A 20935-nucleotide genomic window follows, 5' to 3' on the forward strand; every position below is an offset into this window, starting at 1 on the left:
ACATGTTTTTAAATTTTTGCGGGATACGGGATATCTCAATAAAATATAAATACAATGATTACTTCGCACCTTAGACAAACAGTTAAAATACTCCCAAAAGCGAGCTTCCGATGCGTATTCCTTATTAAAATAAAATATAAATATTACAAGTTAAATACACAAGGTACATTGTTTCCTTAGCAATCTAAATATTATAAATATTACAATATAAATACACTAGATAAATTGTTTCTCTAACAAACTAAGTATTAAACAGTAGACCCGAGTGGGACGCCGCGTTGGTGCGGGAGACGCCGCAGAGGAGTGGGTACTATAATAGTATATATATGTATTGATTTATCCCAAGATATTATACAGACATCATATATCCGTAACAATATCTCTTCGTCCCCATTCTAATAGTAACTTAAGGTTTAATTCCCATATATATTGCAAAACAAACATAAAGATGAACGGAAAGGACTATTTTTACGAACTTTGAGTATTTCTATTATCTCCCTTGCAAAAGTAAGATATAAGGAAAATCGCATTAAAATCAAAATTAAGGGTAAAACTAGATGCATACCTGCACTTAATCTATAAAATAAATCGATACAGTAGGGCATACTAACTATCCAGAGTCTTCTTGCATAAACTATCTTCCTTAGGCTTATCCGAAATAGCAAAAATATGCGTATAAACAAATCGCGTAACTTACAAAAAGTGCGAATATAGCGCGTTCTGGTGCCGGATTAAAAACGCATTTAGGTAACTACATATTACATATCATCTACCTTTCTACCTGACTCCGTCCGTGGACTATAGCCATAAAGGAACCCTCTGTGCGGGCACGGACGACGGTCACTTCCGTATGTCCCTGGGGCTGCTCGCCCGGGCCCGCATAGAGTAAACCTACGGTATTATCACGGCCTGAGCATAACGCGGATATGACAACCGACCTATAGTTATTCGTCGCAGGGCATAGCCAACGGGTCACACCTGTGTGTCAGTGGGGCCCCCTGGTCTGTGCCCTGTGACGACGCCACGGACGGGCAAGGGCTGACAAGCTACACAGTAAAACATCAACAACACTCTCTTACTAAAACGACGGAAGGGATTACGGTACCGAATATAACTGTCAACCAAATAATGTATCGGTCGCCTGTCTCGTTAACAACCGCGACCGTACAACATAAACGCATCTTAACCCTAAGGGCACGCTACCAGAATCAATGACGGATAGGTACGCTTGATAAAAATAAAAACGAACATCTGTAACCACTATGTAAAGATATGGACAAATCTAAATCACCCCTTTGTAAACCAAAAAATCGGGCTAACAGTATCCGGGTTCCGCGAGACCCTCCCCCCCCCTGTGCTGGTCCTCGTTATTTTAAATTTTTGCCGCTGCACCCAGCACGCAGCAGCCGACGACGACTGTAGTGGGGTAAGCACGCAGACACTACACTCCCGCACAGAGACGGAAGCCGCATCAAGTGCGCACTCAGGTAACTCAATAGAGAAACCTTCAGTACAACCCCTTTAGATGTAGATATCACAACCATTTTATATATGCATTATATTTAAAAAAATGTTGGATGGAGCGTGTCGGCTGGGGTGGTGAGACGCCCCCATTCGCACTGCGGCTCTGTCGACACGACCCACCCAAGATTACCAAAAAAAGAAAAGTGATGATAGTTAGTATATTTGTTTCTCAGTGTATAGATAGAATAACTCATTGCAATCCATGTATTTACTAACCATTGAAATAGCCACAATAGCACATAGAACTGCTGCCTCTGATATCATACATAACCCGAACCAGTAAAGCGCTCACTCTCCTAATACCAAACTACCATAACCACAGCCCATCTCTTCTATCATCAAATAAATGATCTATCAAAAACAAAGTCTGGCCCTCACAACACCACAGTGCCACAGGCAATCACCTCAGAAAGAAGAAAGAAAATCTCGAAATTGTCTAAGCCCACAAAACAAAATAGTCATCTTGGTCCATTTACACACACTCAGTCCCTCTCTTCTATCATCTAATACATGATCTGTCAAAAATCTAGTCTGACCCTCAAATCAGCATACAACCATTACCCAAAAAAGCAACAGAGAGTGCCCAAACTACTATAACATATGACACAAGGCAGCAGATCTCTATATGTACCTTACTAACACTATATACTAATATGCCTTCAGCGAGAGACGCTATATGCCGTCCCTCTTGAAAAATACTGAAAATAATTACTGTTTGCAGTTCATTTGTACACTAACCTTTATATGTTCCTATGTAGCCGGCTCGAGCCCTTAGCTCGACATGCCCTAGTCCGGACCACAATTCTAAACCTGGCATATTACACAAACACATAGGAATGCTGTCTTTGCTTTTATAACCAGAAACACTAACGTGTGCGCTCTCCCTAATACCAAATTTACTCAAACTCAGCCCCTCTCTTCTTTCATCAAATAAATGACCTATCAAAACTAGTCTGGCCCTTACAACACCACAGTCTCACAAGACACTTAACACATCAACAAGAAAGAATTTACAAAAAGATTGTCTGCCCCCCAACGAACTAGTCATCTCGGCCCAATCAAACAAACATAGTCCCCCTCTTCTATCATCGTATACATGATCTTTCAAAAACTAGCCTACCCTACGCAATAACATCCAAACTACATACCAAATAACAACAGAGAGAGCCCACGTTACCGCAAGCTATGGTACAAAACAGCAGAACTACACATGTATATAAACACCAATACTAACACTATGTACTAATATGTCCTCCGCGAGGGACGTTAAACGGGGGTGCAGTGTATCGGTGCTATACACCGGGCACTTAAAAGAACCAGGGGCGCCTCTGGAATCGGGGCGTTTCCTGTATCCTGCTCGAACCCCCACTAACACCTCTCATGGGGCGGAGAGCACAACAACCACACTTGGGTAAATGAAAGCTATGAAACACAGGACATAATCTATAATACCATGAGTTTTACAAATTAACATCAAACATAAACAAATCATATGATATATTAACGGAGTTTTTAGATCATCTATTTACTTTACCTATCCAATCATAAAAGCAAATACAACATAACAGCAAAATTAATACATCCCAGCTTGATACATGGTCTGGATGTTTGGCAGGCGGGTGGGAAGGAACGATGGTGACTCTGGATAGGGCTTTGGATGGCTCCATGGTTGGTTCTCGACTGATTTGTTGTCGCGCGCAGCAAGTGGGTGGATGAGGGTGCTTGTCTCGGGGGTCTTCAGCGGTTGGGTGCTCGGGCCGGGGCAGTATGCGGGCGCGAGGGGGGGGGCTCGGGCTCGCTCGGCGTGGATGCGCTTGTGCGGGGGCGGCGGGTTCTGCGACCTGGGAACTGCAACAATATACAACCCTTCACGACTGACCGACGACCTTAAATTACCGACAGACACCTCCTCTTCCGCTCCAGACAAATGCACAACAATCACATACCACACACTATACACAACCATACACAGATCACCACCAAGGAACCCGGAACGCACGGGCGTGGCGCTCTCATACGCGCCACCCGTAATGAGTGGGTGTGTGAGAGCGATACGTGTGTGTGTTCCGGGTCCTACGTACCGGGTGGTGTTGGGATGTGGATCGCGTTGAGGGTCTTGTACATTAGTAATGTGCGGGACACTCGGCGGGATCCGCTCCTCATCACCACCTCTAGGTAGCTAGCACATTAAGGTCTCATTGGCCAACGTGCAACGAACTCTTTTAAAAATTAAAGTATTTGGCGAATACCCGGGAAACCGGGGTAAATTTGACCTACTTTGACTCTAAAATTAATCTTTTTCCCCTGAGAGGTCACAGGGGCAGGTCGGGCTACCGTAACCTCGTGAAGAGGCCAGTAGGACCTGTAAATAAACTCTGAAACACACATTGCCGATGTATTTCATTTTCATTCGGATCGTTAATCTCGTGGCGAACGGACGTGTTTCTTGCGTTAGTCGGATTATTGGATTAGCTTTAATATTTTTTATCTTACAACCGTGTTCTTCAACTTAGAGTCTTAGAATATCTCGTAACAAGCTCAACCTTAAGTCAGGGTCTATCCTCTGAAGTCCTACTTCGGAGATAGTGCTCTAACAGCAATAAGCTCCAAAGTGAATCAGTGTTAGGAAATTAAGGGAAGATAAGAATTATTCAAATCAAAAGGATCATAGTTTTCTTTCTTTTTCTACTTTTCAACAGAGTCTTTAGGAACAAATCTGTCAGAAATTACTTAATCAGTGGACTAGTGAACCATAAGCAATTACAGGGATTAATAGAGGATAATTAAATAAGATATCAGTGATTTAATTAGTGGTTTAATCTCTCTTAAGTGTAATAAAGTGGGTGGATTTTGAGAACAAAGAAGGGTCGCGGAAGTAGTAAGTCTTGTCAAGTGCCAAATCTAACATTATTTACCACTTTTTCCACCTTTAACCCATTGAACTAATCCTTTTTCACAACAGCTAAACAGTTAAACTAGTCTTAGGTAGTAGTACATTGACTGTACCAGAAATTAACTTGGGTTATTACTTTTCTTAGTTTACCTCATTAGCACGCCAGTAACATACCAGTTTAATACAACCGCGCACCTGCCGGTATCTCCATCACGTCCGCGCGCTCCAATATAGGTGACCTACTTTAGAAGTACAGACTTAAACAGCCGATAATACAACGTAGTTCGTGTACTAATAAGACCAACCCACAAGGGAAAAATGCAACGTGTCACAAAAACGTTAACAATGAAAACGTATGCCAATGTAACCGCCACGTTAATGGTGACTCCAAAGATTCAAAAATCTTCTTTCCGCGCCGGTGACCTCTCAATAGATTCGGAGACGGGTACACCTTACACAGTCACGTTGACCCCTAAGGAACCCCTGACCCCCAATCAACACGCCACGCGTAACTCGGATCCAAGCCCGGATACCATCCCTGATTCTATCCCTAACTCTCCCCAATTCATTGCCACTCTGATAACAAATGACGCGACGCATCAGACAAACTCTACCCCCTCAAAGGTCAATCAAACCCTCAATGACAAGCCGGTGAATGTACCTAATAAATCTCCCAGGCCTCAGTCCACTAGGCAATCCAACAACTATGACCCTGGACAGGCAATATGGCTCACCCTCTGCCTTGGCACTGTCGCAGCGATCTTCCCGCGCAACAAGGCCAAGGCAATTGGTGATGCTTTTGTGAAGTTCGTTGGATCAGAACAAACCAAACCGCTTAAGGAAGTTAAAGCCGGACTGCTATTTAAAATAAGAAAAGACGCGATCAATAAAGCACATCAATTCTCCTTTGGTAACTACGACTTTAAACTGACCGAACAACCAAAACTAGGCAAAGGCATAATTCATGCCCCCCTAAATGCGAACGTCGAGAAACTAAAGAATGAACTAAAATCTAAACCTAACGTAGAGGCCGTCCATAGTGGAGCAAGAAACAAATTTATAACAGTTACGTTTAAATCCGAAAACGCGCCAACCAACATCCTAGGCCACAACGTTAAGCCCGCACTATTCGCCAGCCTACGGTGCTTTAAGTGTCAGATGTTCGGCCATGCATCGCACGTTTGCAAAAACAATGCGAAATGCCCACACTGCGCGGGTAACCACTCGCACGCGTCGTGCACATCAAGGAACACTAGGAAGTGCGCAAACTGTGGTGGAGGCCACAGCGCGGCGTATAAGGGGTGGCCAGTGTACCTCAAGTACCAAACCACTATTAACAACAAAAACCTGCAACTTACTAACAACTACCTTAATAACATGTCTACAACAAATCAGCGCCCTAATCTAGAACAAATTGCTAAACAACTTGTAGGTAAATCTGAAGCTGAAATACTAACTATTCTCAAAAATAAATTCCCTGAAAAAGAGGCTGAGCAACTCATCATCAAACCAACACCGCCCGTGCAACCATCACCAACGCCCGTTCAACCCACAAAACCAAAACAGGTTATGAATCCTCCTCCCACACAACAACAACAATCACAGCAAGCAAAAACCCACAAACCAACCATTAACGCTAACAACCCGGTCACCCCCAAACAACAACAACAAACACCACTACGCACACAATTCCAACGTCACAACTGGCAACCTAAAAACAATGAGAGCTCGCCTCTACACATCCATAGGAAAAAACTTAATTTGAACCGATACCGCCCGAATCCTATCATCATGCGACATAGCCAGCACAAAAGGCAAGCGCTCGCGCCGCCATTCCCGATATACTTCCGTCACGCGTACGGTCTATATTAATAGAATAACTTAAGCTTGTGCAATCTCCCAATACAAGCCCCTCAATGGCTACGACAGCACCTAATATTACGTCAAATCTAACCGTAATGTCGTGGAACGCCCGAGGGGTTGGCTGTCATGAAACCAATAACAAATTGTATGAGCTCCAAAACTATGTAAATAATAATGAGATACATGTTGTATGCATCCAAGAAACAAACTTTAGAAGCAAAAATAAACAAGTTCAATTAAAAGGATACCAAGAACCCGTGAGATCAATAGAAGGGAAAAAGGCAACGGCCACGGGGGTAGCTATATATGTAAAATTGGGAATCCCATTTACTGAAATTAAGATTAACCAGGACTGCCCGATTGAATCGTGTGCTATCACACTCTACCTCGATAAAAACCTGTCCTTTCGTATCCAATGTGTCTACGCTCAAACTGTAGAAAATACTCTAAAAAACTACTCAAAAATTTTTCACTCACTAGACCATAGACAAAACAATATTATCATTGGCGATTTTAACCTCAAACACCCCTGCTGGAACCCCGAGGGCGATCCGCGATGTGATGATCATGCGGAAAATCTATTAAAATTACTAAATAACACAAGCCTCAATTTCTTAAACGACGGGCAGGTCACGAGACTAGCCGACCGCGCCGGCCATTCCGACAGCGCGATCGATCTCGCCCTTATATCAGCTAAATTACAAGCGATAAGCGACTTTAATGTACTCGACAATTCATTTGGTAGCGACCATCTCCCTATCGTGGTGAATTTAAAACTGAAAATTGAACACACCCTTCCGTCAATACAACATAAGTGGAAAATCCATAAGGCTACACCTGATCAATGGAATAACTTTAAAGTTCAATGCAATAACGAATTTCTACCCAACAAAGATAATACTGACTCTAACACTCACTTCCATTCCTATCTAAATAAACTCACGACAGCGCTAGACAATTCTATTCCTATAGCCAACAAAAAACCTAAAAAAATTAAACGCTCAGTACCTTGGTGGAACGAGGAATGTGAAACCGCTATTAAATACCGAGAAAAATGCAGGAAAAAATGCATCAGAATCAGAACGGGCCCCAAATATGAAAAACTTAAAGAAGCCCGCGCTAAGGTAAAACAAGTAATTAAAAAAGCAAAACTAGATAGCTGGAACGAGTTCTGTAACAATCTCTCGTATAAAACCACTAGCAAAGAACTTTGGTCTCAAGTACACCGTATGCAAGGCAGACCGCCTCCTATAACTCCGATATTCCGCATCAATAATGAAATACTTGTAACAAACGCAGATAAAGCTACGGCCTTAGTACGCCACTACCAAACGGTAAGCAGTGACAAAGGCTACTCGCGAGCCTTCATAGCGCGAAAACTTAAAACTAAAAACGAATTTCCAGAATGGCTCGAATCTCGTACACAGACCAAAACTCACAAATACAACTCGCCTTTTAGCTTATTCGAACTAGAAACAGCCTTACTGACTTGTAAAAACGGCGCGCCAGGTGATGATAATATACATTACAAAATACTGAAGCAACTCCCTATCTCTGCAAAACAAGAGCTCCTTGCCTTATACAATAAATCATGGGCCGAAGGCACCCTCCCGGATGAATGGCATGAGGCAACAATTATACCGATCCTCAAACCTAACAAACCCAAAGAATCTCCAGCCTCATACCGGCCGATCTCGTTAACATCAACGTTTACAAAACTAATGCAAAAAATGATTAAACCTCGATTATGCGCTTATCTTGAAAAACACAACCTAATTTCGAAAAATCAATCAGGGTGTAGAGCCCACCACTCGTGCGAAGATCATATAGTGCGCCTCGAAGCCGACATCAGAAGAGCTCAAAATCTAGGCCAATCGGTAGCAGCTGTTTTCTTAGATCTCACTGCCGCGTTCGATAAATTATGGAATGAACATGCGATCTATATGTTACATACATTAGGTATAGAGGGCACCATGCTCAAATGGCTCGCAGCCTTCCTCACAACGCGGAAAATAAAGGTAAGACTACATGACGCGACCTCCGAAACGGTCGACACAACAAACGGCTGTCCCCAGGGAAGTGTCCTCTCCCCCATATTATTTTCCGTTACAATGAATTCGCTAGAACGCACGATTCATAAACATAATGCACAAAATAAAACAGACCTAATTGATCTTTCCCTCTTTGTAGATGACAGTGCCATATGGACTACCTCATGGTCGCCTAAACTAGCAATTGATAAAATTCAAAACGCACTGACTGCTATAGAAACTTGGAGTGCATCATACGGCTTTCAAATTAATCCCTCAAAAACTCAAGCAATTGTTTTTTCTAACCGCGCATCCAAAGCAACTTCTAAAAAAATCTCAGAACTTCCGCAATTAAGACTATGTGGCGCTCCGCTTCCGTACCTCGACAAAATTACTTTCCTAGGAATGACATTTGATAAATACCTAACGTGGGAAGAACACATCCTCAAATTAACAGTGCGCTGCCAGAAAGATCTTAATTTTCTCAAATGCATTCAAAAAAATAACTGGGGCACAGACAAGAAAGCACTGATGAGTATTTACAAAGCCACTATCTGGGCAAAGATAAATTACGGAAGCATAGCATATAACTCAGCCAGCGATACACTACTAAAAAAACTACAAGTTATCCAAAACACGGCACTCAAAATAATCACGGGCACACGTAAAACCACAAGCACCGTTCTTATCCATCTCGAGTGTGGAATGCTTGACCTGGACCATCAAAGGCAAATAAATCAAATGAAGTATTACGCGCGCACTAATCCTATGGAAAACAACCTACCGATCAACTCAAAGGTCACCGAAGACCCGGCCTACCGTAAACCAAAAAGTCGCATTGGAGTCCCGTACGCGCAAAATGTCCGAGCGCTTAATTTATACTATAAAATTAACGAAATTGAACTCCAACCACCTACCTACTACAGCCTTAGTGAAATAGTAAAACCCGACATCGACTTTCATCTATCAACACTGATTAAAAAATCCGAAATCGACTCCAATAGCGCAACCATAGCCTTAAATTACATAAATAATACATACGGCGGATACACACAGATTTTCACAGACGGTAGTAAAAACGAGGATTTAAAATTAGCCGGCGCTGCGTACGTAGTATACAACCCTCAAAATGTCATTATCCACCACAACAGATTAAAACTTAAAAAAGAACTTTCCATATTTGCCTGCGAGCTAGCAATAATTAATGACGCAGTAAGGTGGCTTAACACGCTTAACACGCACGAACAGACTAACTACGCGATTCTAACCGACTCTCTTAGCGCATTGCAAGCACTACACGCAGGATCCTCGAAAACGCGACCAGATTTGATATAAGCAGCTCTAAAAGGTATCACAAAACTGACTAATAAAAACATATCTCTTAAACTTATTTGGATACCTAGTCATGTAGGCATCCCGGGCAATGAATACGCAGATAAACTTGCCAAGTTAGGATCCCAAGACGGCCTACTCTCTGAGCTAAAACCCAGCGCACGCGAAATTATAGCCATTATAAACCAAAAAGCGTTCAATGAACAGGACTACAAATGGTCAAAATACTGCACTGAGCATGATTTACCACTTATCACTAACCCCAGCCATAAGATCCATATCTATAGCCCCATTAAGCAAGAAGATATGGCATATACGCGTATGCGCTTAGGGGTGACTAGGTTACACGGTGATAGCTACGAAACTGTTCTGTGCCCCATATGCAGTGTCCCAGACACCTTCGAACATTTGTTCTTCATATGCCCTCAACACGCGGCCCAAAGACTAGAACTAAGTGCAGGTATAATAGCAGCATATAACAATATTTCTGTTATAATTGATCGCAGCCTACTGTTAATGCCCCCGAACAAGATCGGATCAGTTATAAGACAACATGTTTTTAAATTTTTGCGGGATACGGGATATCTCAATAAAATATAAATTCAATAATTACATCGCATATTAGACAAACAGTTAAAATACTCCGATAAGCGAGCTTCCACTGCGTATGCCTTAATAAAATAGAATATAAGTATTACAAGTTAAATACACAAGATACATTGTTTCCTTAGCAATCTAAATATTATAAATATTACAATATAAATACACTAGATAAATTGTTTCTCTAACAACCTGATTATTAAACCGTAGACCCCGAGTGGGACGCCGCGTTGGTGCGGGAGACGCCGCAGGGGAGTAGGTGTTATAATAGCATATATATATGTATGTGTATCCCAAGATATTATACAGACATCATATATCCGTAACAATATCTCTCCATCCCCATACTAATAGTAACTAAAGGTTTAATTCCCATATATATTGCAAAACAAACATAAATATGCACGGAAAGGACTATTTTTACGAACTTTGAGTATTTCTATTATCTCCTTTGCATAAGCAAGATATAAGGAAAATCGCATTAAAATCAAAATTAAGGGTAAAACTAGATACATACCTGCACTTAATCTATAAAATAAAGCGATACAGCAGGGCATACTAACTATCCAGAGTCTTTTTGCATAAACTACCTTCCTTAGGCCGTAATAACATAAATATGCGTATAAACAAATCGCGTAACTTACAAAAGTGCGAATAAAGCGCGTTCTGATGCCGGACTAAACACACATGTAGGTAACTACATAACATCTACACTGTCTGCCGGACCCCGCCCGTGGACTATAGCCATAAGGGAACCCTCTGTGCGGGCACGGACGACGGTCACTTCCGTATGTCACTGGGGCTGCTCGCCCGGGCCAGCACAGAGTGAACCTACGGTACTATCACGGCCTGAGCATAACGCGGATATGACAACCGACCTATAGTTATTCGTCGCAGGGCATAGCCAACGGGTCACACCTGTGTGTCAGTGGGGCCCCCTGGTCTGTGCCCTGTGACGACGCCACGGACGGGTAAGGGCTGACAAGCTACCCAGTAAAACATCAACAACACTCTCTTACTAAAACGACGGAAGGGATTACGGTACCGAATATAACTGTCAACCAAATAATGTATCGGTCGCCTGTCTCGTTAACAACCGCGACCGTACAACATAAACGCATCTTAACCCTAAGGGCACGCTACCAGAATCAATGACGGATAGGTACGCTTGATAAAAATAAAAACGAACATCTGTAACCACTATGTAAAGATATGGACAAATCTAAATCCCCCCTTTGTAAACCAAAAAATCGGGCTAACAGTATCCGGGTTCCGCGAGACCCTCCCCCCCCCTGTGCTGGTCCTCGTTATTTTAAATTTTTGCCGCTGCAACCAGCACGCAGCAGCCGACGACGACTGTAGTGGGGTAAGCACGCAGACACTACACTTCCGCACAGAGACGGAAGCCGCATCAAGTGCGCACTCAGGTAACTCAATAGAGAAACCTTCAGTACAACCCCTTTAGATGTAGATATCACAACCATTTTATATATGCATTATATTTAAAAAAAAATGTTGGATGGAGCGTGTCGGCTGGGGTGGTGAGACGCCCCCCTTCGCACTGCGGCTGTGTCGACACGACCCACCCAAGATTACCAAAAAAAAAAGAAAAGTGATGATAGTTAGTATATTTGTTTCTCAGTGTATAGATAGAATAACTCATTGCAGTCCATGTATTTACTAACCATTGAAATAGCCACAATAGCACATAGAACTGCTGCCTCTGATATCATACATAACCCGAACCAGTAAAGCGCTCACTCTCCTAATACCAAACTACCATAACCACAGCCCATCTCTTCTATCATCAAATAAATGATCTATCAAAAACAAAGTCTGGCCCTCACAACACCACAGTGCCACAGGCAATCACCTCAGAAAGAAGAAAGAAAATCTCGAAATTGTCTAAGCCCACAAAACAAAATAGTCATCTTGGTCCATTTACACACACTCAGTCCCTCTCTTCTATCATCTAATACATGATCTGTCAAAAATCCAGTCTGACCCTCAAATCAGCATACAACCATTACCCAAAAAAGCAACAGAGAGTGCCCAAGCTACTATAACATATGACACAAGGCAGCAGATCTCTATATGTACCTTACTAACACTATATACTAATATGCCTTCAGCGAGAGACGCTACATGCCGTCCCTCTTGAAAGATACTGAAAAGAATGACTGTTTGCAGTTCATTGGTACACTAACCTTTATATGTTCCTATGTAGCCGGCTCGAGCCCTTAGCTCGACATGCCCTAGACCAGACCACAATACTAAACCTGGCATATTACACAAACACATAGGAATGCTATCTTTGCTTGTATAACCAGAAACACTAACGTGTGCGCTCTCCCTAATACCAAATACACTCAAACTCAGCCCCTCTCTTCTTTCATCAAATAAATGACCTATCAAAACTAGTCTGGCCCTTACAACACCACAGTCTCACAAGACACTTAACACATCAATAAGAAAGAATTTACAAAAAGATTGTCTGCCCCCAACGAACTAGTCATCTCGGCCCAATCAAACAAACATAGTCACCTTCTTCTATCATCTTATACATGATCTTTCAAAAACTAGCCTACCCTACGCAATAACATCCATACTACAGACCAAATAACAACAGAGAGAGCCCACGTTACCGCAAGCTATGGCACAAAACAGCAGAACTACACATGTATATAAACACCAATTCTAACACTATGTACTAATATGTCCTCCGCGAGGGACGTTAAACGGGGGTGCAGTGTATCGGTGCTATACACCGGGCACTTAAAAGAACCAGGGGCGCCTCTGGAATCGGGGCGTTTCCTGTATCCTGCTCGAACCCCCACTAACACCTCTCATGGGGCGGAGAGCACAACAACCACACTTGGGTAAATGAAAGCTAGAGCACAGGACATAATCTATAATACCATGAGTTTTACAAATTAACATCAAACATAAATAAATCATATGATATATCAACGGAGTTTTTAGATCATTTATTTACTTTACCTATCCAATTATAAAAGCAAATACAACATAACAGCAAAATTAATACATCCCAGCCTGATACACGGTCTGGATGTTTGGCAGGCGGGTGGGAAGGAACGATGGTGACTCTGGATAGGGCTTTGGATGGCTCCATGGTTGGTTCTCGACGGATTTGTTGTCGCGCGCAGCAAGTGGGTGGATGAGGGTGCTTGTCTCGAGGGTCTTCAGCGGTTGGGTGCTCGGACCGGGGCAGTATGCGGGCGCGGGGGGGGCTCGGGCTCGCTCGGCGTGGGTGCGCCTGTGCGGGGCGGCGGGTTCTGCGATCTGGGAACTGCAACAATATACTACCCTTCACGACTGACCGACGACCGTAAATTACTGACAGACACCTCCTCTTCCGCTCCAGACAGATGCACAACAATCACATACCACACACTATACACAACCATACACATCACCACCAAGGAACCCGGAACGCACGGGCGTGGCGCTCTCATACGCGCCACCCGTAATGAGTGGGTGTGTGTGTTCCGGGTCCTATGTACCGGGTGGTGTTGAGTTGTGGATCGCGTTGAGTTTCTTGTACATAAGTAATGTGCGGGACACTTGGCGGGATCCGCTTCTCAACACCACCTTTAGGTAGCTAGCACATTAAGGTCTCATTGGCCAACGTGCAACAAACTCTTTTAAAAATTAAAGTATTTGGCGAATACCCGGGAAACCGGGGTAAATTTGACCTACTTTGACTCTAAAAATATTTTTTTTCTCCTGAGAGGTCACAGGGGCAGGTCGGGCTACCGTAACCTCGTGAAGAGGCCAGTAGGACCTGTAAATAAACTCTGAAACACACATTGCCGATGTATTTTCTGTTGCACTCACAACCGAAAGCACAATCATGTCTGGACGCGGAAAGGGAGGAAAGACAAAGGGGAAGGCAAAGAGCCGCTCATCCAGGGCTGGACTTCAGTTCCCAGTGGGCAGAATCCACCGTCTCCTGCGCAAGGGCAACTACGCCGAGCGTGTTGGAGCTGGTGCACCCGTGTACTTGGCTGCCGTTCTCGAGTACTTGGCCGCTGAAGTTCTCGAGCTGGCTGGCAACGCTGCCCGAGACAACAAGAAGTCAAGAATCATCCCTCGTCACCTGCAGCTCGCCATCCGCAACGACGAGGAGTTGAACAAACTTCTGTCTGGAGTCACCATCGCTCAGGGTGGTGTGCTGCCAAACATCCAGGCCGTTCTTCTGCCCAAGAAGACCAAGCAGGCTGGTGGCAAATAAGCACCTTCTCTGGCTTGAAACGTTACGCAAACGGCCCTTTTTAGGGCCACCTAAACGATACTGAAAGAAATATCTCGTGACATTGTCAACAACTTATGCACTAACCAAACACTCATTAGCCGACTGACTCACTCACTCACTCACTCACTCACTCACTCACTCACTCACTCACTCACTCACTCACTCACTCACTTGCCTGCCTGTCCGCCCGCTCGCTCGCTCGCTCGCTCGCTCGCTCCCTCCTTCATTCGCTTCCCTAACGATTGGGGAGTATAAATACATCGGTATAACATACAAAGAAATACCATTTTGGGTGCTTACCAGCCCTCTCTTCCAGACCACTGACGTAAACTAACGTAACGTAATAGGTCCACGCAGGCTTTAGGGGCCTTGAAGACAGAATAAGTCACACGTGTATTCGCTTGTTTTAGGCCATGTTCGGAAACATTTTCATCCTTGCTCAGGCGGTTACCTACACCACCCAACCGGTCAGGCAACGCCGTGGATAGGGTGCGTGGGCTTCATAGCCAACCTCGTTCGGAAGACAGCAATGACCCATAAGCATCGCAGTATTACATTCCGGGAAGCTGGGGATGGGAGAGCAACCCACTGCTCGTACTTGGGGTCAAGTTATTGTGCAGTTTTCAAACACTGGCAAGGGCCCCACCGAAAATCCTGGTACGAGAATTTGCTAGAGCACTTGCCTTAAACAATAGCCTCTCATACGCACTGACTGACACTACCGAACGATAGCCGATGCCCTAACACTGGTATGAGCCAAAACCATGGCTAAATCACGATTATGGAAAGCTTAAGGGCCCAGGCTCACACTATGTGAAGGTTACTGATGCTTAAAGAGTCGAGGGACGCACGCCGGGTAGTTTTGGGGACACGTACTGGTACTGCACGCATGGTGTTTAGTGCTTTCTTACTCTGTGTTTCTCGTGTGTTCGTTTTTATCAAGGACTTGGTGTTTCTCTGTACTAGGGACTCCCACAAATATACGTACTGTATGGGCAGGTCATATTGTGATGCGATTCAAGTATGAACAACGATAGAAAGAGGACTAGGCAAGTGTATTGTCGCTGTTTTAACCCATAAATATCTGTCCACCGTGCTTTTGTGGCGACTTGTGTGACTTGTAATACTATTTTCGTCGTTATTTCCATGCCCAATCCTTATAAAACCTGGTAGTGCTTGAAGATCTATCTTTCATCTACGTACCTATGTTCATTCGCATCAATTTACACAAATGATACATTAGAAATATGCAATAATACAAGCACGAAGAAACACACGAACATAAAATTTCTGCGCGCACCTGCCGGTTTCTCTATCACGTCCGCGCGATCAAATACCAACGCTGGTGACCTACTTTACATATAAAGACTTAGGCAGCCGGTTTTTGTATCATTCTATCACTGAATACCACATCATCAAAATGGCTGATACCGCTGTCGCTGCTCCCGTCGCTGCCCCAACACCCGCCAAGGTGAAGAAGGCTGCCAAGCCCAAGAAGCCCGCAAGTCATCCCAAGTACAGCGAGATGATTGCCTCCGCACTTGGTGCCCTGAAAGAGAGGTCTGGCTCCTCAAGACAGGCTATCCTGAAGTACATCCAGGCCAACTACAAGGTCGGGGATAACGTCAGTGCCGTCAACGCCCACCTGAAACTGGCCCTCAAGGCTGGCGTCAAGAGTGGAGCCGTTAAGCAGTCCAAGGGCACCGGTGCCTCTGGATCCTTCAAGCTTGGAGAGGTGAAGAAGGCCGCAAAGAAGGCTGCCAAGCCTAAGGCTGCCAAGCCCAAGAAGGCAAAGGCCCCTAAGAAGGCCAAGACACCCAAGAAGGCGGGCGCCAAGAAGCCTGCAGCCAAGAAAACCGCTGCCAAGAAGGCCCCAGCCAAGCCAAAGAAGGCCAAGACACCAAAGAAGGCTGCCGCTGCTAAGCCAAAGAAGGCTGCTGCCAAGCCTAAGAAGGCTGCTTCTAAGTCACCAAAGAAGCCCAAGGCACCCAAGAAGGCAAAGACACCAAAGAAGGCGTAAAAGTAAAGGGCTTCCCAAGTGTCTCACAGACTTCAACTCAAAGGTCCTTTTCAGGACCATTCATCCTATTTTGAAAGAATTGTCTTTGTCGGCTGTCGATTTGCCATTTGTATACCATACAAAATTACTCGCAGGCATAAAATTCAACATTTGTCTTTATGTTAAGCTATGAACCATACACGTGTAATGTTTTGGCATAGAGACAGACATAGTGGACAACGTGTACCTGTTAGCACAAAGGTAGGTCTGCAGATTTTGAGTTTCATGTTACACTAATATTAGCAAGCAGCTATTTTAACAAAATTCCCCAACTTGGAGACAAAAACAGTCACAGTGAATTAATTTGTTTTGGCTACTTTGCTAAGTTCATATGTGTCTTCTATATTTATGCATGTATGAGCTTCATAAACATCACATTGGACTTGATTTAACTCCAAAATATACATGTTTAGGTTTGTGTAGCTAGCCTTTCATAGGGCTATTTTACATGCAAAATACTCAAAGGTTTAACACGCCACGGCCTTGTCCATGTATATACTGTTTATATCAAAGACATAATTTTAAATTGTGCAGCTTGTTTCATACACATTGCTTTTTCAAAGCTATATTATCGCTTAACAACACGTACATAACTCGCATATTTACAACAGTTATTCGCACCGGCCTAACCCGCGATACTATGAGCGTTTTGATTGGCTGACGCTGTTTGTCACGCTGGCGTTGATTTGTTAATTTACTATCCGTTTTCAGATACGAAATTTGCAACGCGGATTACAGCCAATCGACTGTCACTCGCACACCGCTTGTTTCGTTATATTAGCCCGTTTTTTCAGTTGTCGAACATACTGTCTTACAGCAGCAACGATGGCAAGAACAAAGCAGACCGCTCGTAAATCTACCGGTGGAAAGGCTCCACGCAAACAGCTGGCTACCAAGGCCGCTCGCAAGAGCGCACCAGCAACCGGCGGTGTCAAGAAGCCTCACAGATACAGGCCAGGAACCGCCGCCCTTCGTGAAATCAGAAGGTACCAGAAGAGCACCGAGCTCCTCATCAGGAAACTGCCATTCCAGCGCCTGGTTCGTGAAATCGCTCAGGACTTCAAGACTGACCTCCGATTCCAGAGCTCCGCTGTCATGGCTCTCCAAGAGGCCAGCGAGGCTTACCTGGTCGGCCTTTTCGAGGACACCAACTTGTGCGCCATCCACGCCAAGCGTGTCACCATCATGCCAAAGGACATCCAGCTCGCACGCCGTATTCGCGGTGAACGTGCGTAAGCTTTTGCACTTGGCTAAAACACAAACAACGGCCCTTTTTAGGGCCACATAAACATTAAGAGAGAATATTTTTCAGTTGTCAAAGTCAATTAAACTTAGCCTAAACCGACTATTCACGTCCCAATATATATCAACAGTACCCGGACCCGGCCAACACATATACGCGTCAGGAACGCTATGGTGTACACTCGCATCTCAATTCATGTTCGTCAGATATGCAATGACCCTTCACTCAGATATGCAATGATCCTTCACTTTAAAGCATCTCGTTATAACACTTACGGGTTGAATTACGAGCCGTGTCGTTCATAAGTCATTCACAATATGACATACAACACACATACATCATAGGTTTCGCGTATTGAAACCACCCCGTTGACAAACTCACGTGTAAAGTGACCAAGATTGAGACTTGTTTCAGACCAACATCGCCTCAGACCTCAACTTTACCGTCACAGTACACAGTCATGCACTTACGACAACACAAAGTCAATGCACGCAACAAATAACGGCCACATATTGTACATATTTCAATCAAGAAAACGCCGTTTAGTATCGTATGAACAGACATATTCCATATCAAACTCGCATGCACACGCAAATCGGCCATTTCACTGATTTTCTTCGACCAATCAGATTCGACCACCGACCAATCAGCGTTAAGCAGCCCGAAAGTAGGTTAGCAGGTCACCACACAGTGCTCTTTGTGTTTAAATAGCCTGACAAAAACGGGTTTTATATTGTTACACAAACATATTACACATCTGTGTATTCCTTTTTCTATAATTAATATATTAAATAGTCCTATTTGGATTCAAATTTTTAAACTACAGATCACAAAGTCTAAAGACTCCAACAAACCCATTGCAGTATATACTGAACAATGGGTCTGGTAATGATGCTGCCACATACAACAGTATGTGTGTTTTCACCATCTTTACTTATAAAAATTGGGCTATTCTTTCTCTCTCTCCTCCTTAAAAAACAATACAAAGAATAACATACAATAACAACATCATATGAATGATATAAATTAATAATAAGCACAGTAATGTAACAAAAAACATAGTAATCTAATACTATAAAACAAATCCAAGTTCTTTTGGATTAACTCATTCTTGTTCTTTCATTTATATTTTTGCATATCAACCATCATTGTTTACTTTTTCTTAAAAGTACAAAGTCAGCCGTGGGAAAATCTATTTTAAAACGGATTGACCTACTGGCAATCCTTAATAAGAAATTTCGGCCAATCAGCGCCATCGTTATATAAGCGCATCAACCAATTAAAACGCCGCTTTTTAACCGCGTTAGGCCTATTCACTGTATAGCACTGCGTCTTTTTAACGCTTCATATAAAGGTTATATATTTTTAAACCAATAGATTTTTATTAAGGCACCGCACCAACACTGCAAAGTTTTATATTTATACCAATGGTACAGCCCAGTAAAATCGGGCTGTCCATTTTATGGCCGTTTTCGGCTTTTTATGCAGAGTTCTATGTTAAGCAGTGTGCTCGGGCAATGGTTTTTAACCGAAGTCCCGAGGGTAAATAACCCCAATAGTCAGGGTTTTAGCATTTACATTTTTCAGTTTTTTAATACAATCATATTTTATGGCATTTCTTACTACAAGAAAGGACGAGGCTGTCCAGTAACCTGGGATTGTTGGCTGCATTGCACCCCCTCCCTTCCTCTTTGACACCCCACCCTTTCTCCTTCAAACTCGAAGAACCATGTCGGACTGGAGTGCACGGTGCAGGGCCTTATACCATTATAAACACCTGCTGTTTATCGTCGAGAGTTCGCCGGCCCGGACCTGCCAGAGGTCCCGTCTGAAGAGGGCCGGGGACGGCGGGACAGCGAGACCACCAGTGTGGGGGACATACGGGACGGACCTGGGGCGACATACACCCAGAACATCGAGGGGGTGGCTTTAGAGAGGGACCCCGGGACAGCGGTACTCAGTACGCTCAACGCACTGGGGAAACTGTCTCGGGGATGAAGACGACGGCTGATGACAACAAGTGGGCCATAAAGGCGGAGCTGTGTGCTGCAGCGGTGCTGCGTTCAGACATGAATTTGTCTTTTGAGATTGTCTTACTTCCAGTGCACATTAAGGTCTCATTGGCCACCGTGCACTGGTCTATTTGGATCTAAATTATTTCTTTGGCGAATACCCGGGAAGCCGGGGTAAATTTGACCTACTTTGGCTCTAAATTAATCTTTCTCCCCTGAAAGGTCACAGGGGCAGGTCGGGCTACTATAACCTCGTGAAGAGGCCAGTAGGACCTGTAAATAAACTCTGAAATACACACACGTGTGCCGAGGTATTTTCTGTTGCACTCACAACCGAAAGCACAATCATGTCTGGACGTGGAAAGGGAGGAAAGACAAAGGGAAAGGCAAAGAGCCGCTCATCCAGGGCTGGACTTCAGTTCCCAGTGGGCAGAATCCACCGTCTCCTGCGCAAGGGCAACTACGCCGAACGTGTTGGAGCTGGTGCACCCGTGTACTTGGCTGCCGTTCTCGAGTACTTGGCCGCTGAAGTTCTCGAGCTGGCTGGCAACGCTGCCCGAGACAACAAGAAGTCAAGAATCATCCCTCGTCACCTGCAGCTCGCCATCCGCAACGACGAAGAGTTGGACAAACTTCTGTCTGGAGTCACCATCGCTCAGGGTGGTGTGCTGCCAAACATCCAGGCCGTTCTTCTGCCCAAGAAGACCAAGCAGGCTGGTGGCAAATAAGCGCCTTCTCTGGCTTGAAACGTTACCCAAACGGCCCTTTTTAGGGCCACCTAAGCGATACTGAAAGAAATATCTCGTGACATTGTCAACAACTTATGCACTACCCAAACACTCATTAGCCAACCGACTCACTCACTAACTCACTCACTCACTCACTCACTCACTCACTCACTCACTCACTCACTCACTCACTCACTAACCAACTAACTAACCAACTAACTAACTCACACATACTCGTTTCCCTAACGATAAGGGAGCATAAATAAATCGGTTTAACATACACAGAAAGGTCAATTTGAGTGCTTACCAGCGCCATCCCTGACCACTTACTAAACGTACACGTAATAGGTACACGCAGGCTTTACGGGCCTGCAA

At 44.1% G+C, this 20935-nt stretch overlaps 3 protein-coding genes across 3 annotated transcripts; all 3 read left to right on the forward strand.

Annotated features, from left to right (window-relative positions):
• Nucleotides 1-14095: 14095 nt before the first annotated feature.
• Nucleotides 14096-20615, forward strand: LOC127863979 (histone H2A-like). Its single transcript, XM_052403651.1, has 2 exons — nucleotides 14096-14362; nucleotides 20426-20615. The coding sequence occupies exons 1-2, from the start codon at nucleotides 14117-14119 to the stop codon at nucleotides 20558-20560; spliced, it is 381 nt and encodes a 126-aa protein (XP_052259611.1). The 5' UTR covers nucleotides 14096-14116; the 3' UTR covers nucleotides 20561-20615.
• On the forward strand, nucleotides 15938-16539 carry LOC127863977 (histone H1-delta-like). The gene has a single exon (XM_052403649.1). It carries the CDS (start codon nucleotides 15939-15941, stop codon nucleotides 16536-16538), a length of 600 nt encoding a protein of 199 aa, XP_052259609.1. The 5' UTR covers nucleotide 15938; the 3' UTR covers nucleotide 16539.
• LOC127863978 (histone H3-like) lies at nucleotides 17359-17866 on the forward strand. The gene has a single exon (XM_052403650.1). It carries the CDS (start codon nucleotides 17403-17405, stop codon nucleotides 17811-17813), a length of 411 nt encoding a protein of 136 aa, XP_052259610.1. The 5' UTR covers nucleotides 17359-17402; the 3' UTR covers nucleotides 17814-17866.
• Nucleotides 20616-20935: the final 320 nt, after the last annotated feature.

This window comes from Dreissena polymorpha, unplaced genomic scaffold (genome assembly GCF_020536995.1).
Source record: "Dreissena polymorpha isolate Duluth1 unplaced genomic scaffold, UMN_Dpol_1.0 chrUn072, whole genome shotgun sequence".
NCBI lineage: Eukaryota > Metazoa > Mollusca > Bivalvia > Myida > Dreissenidae > Dreissena > Dreissena polymorpha.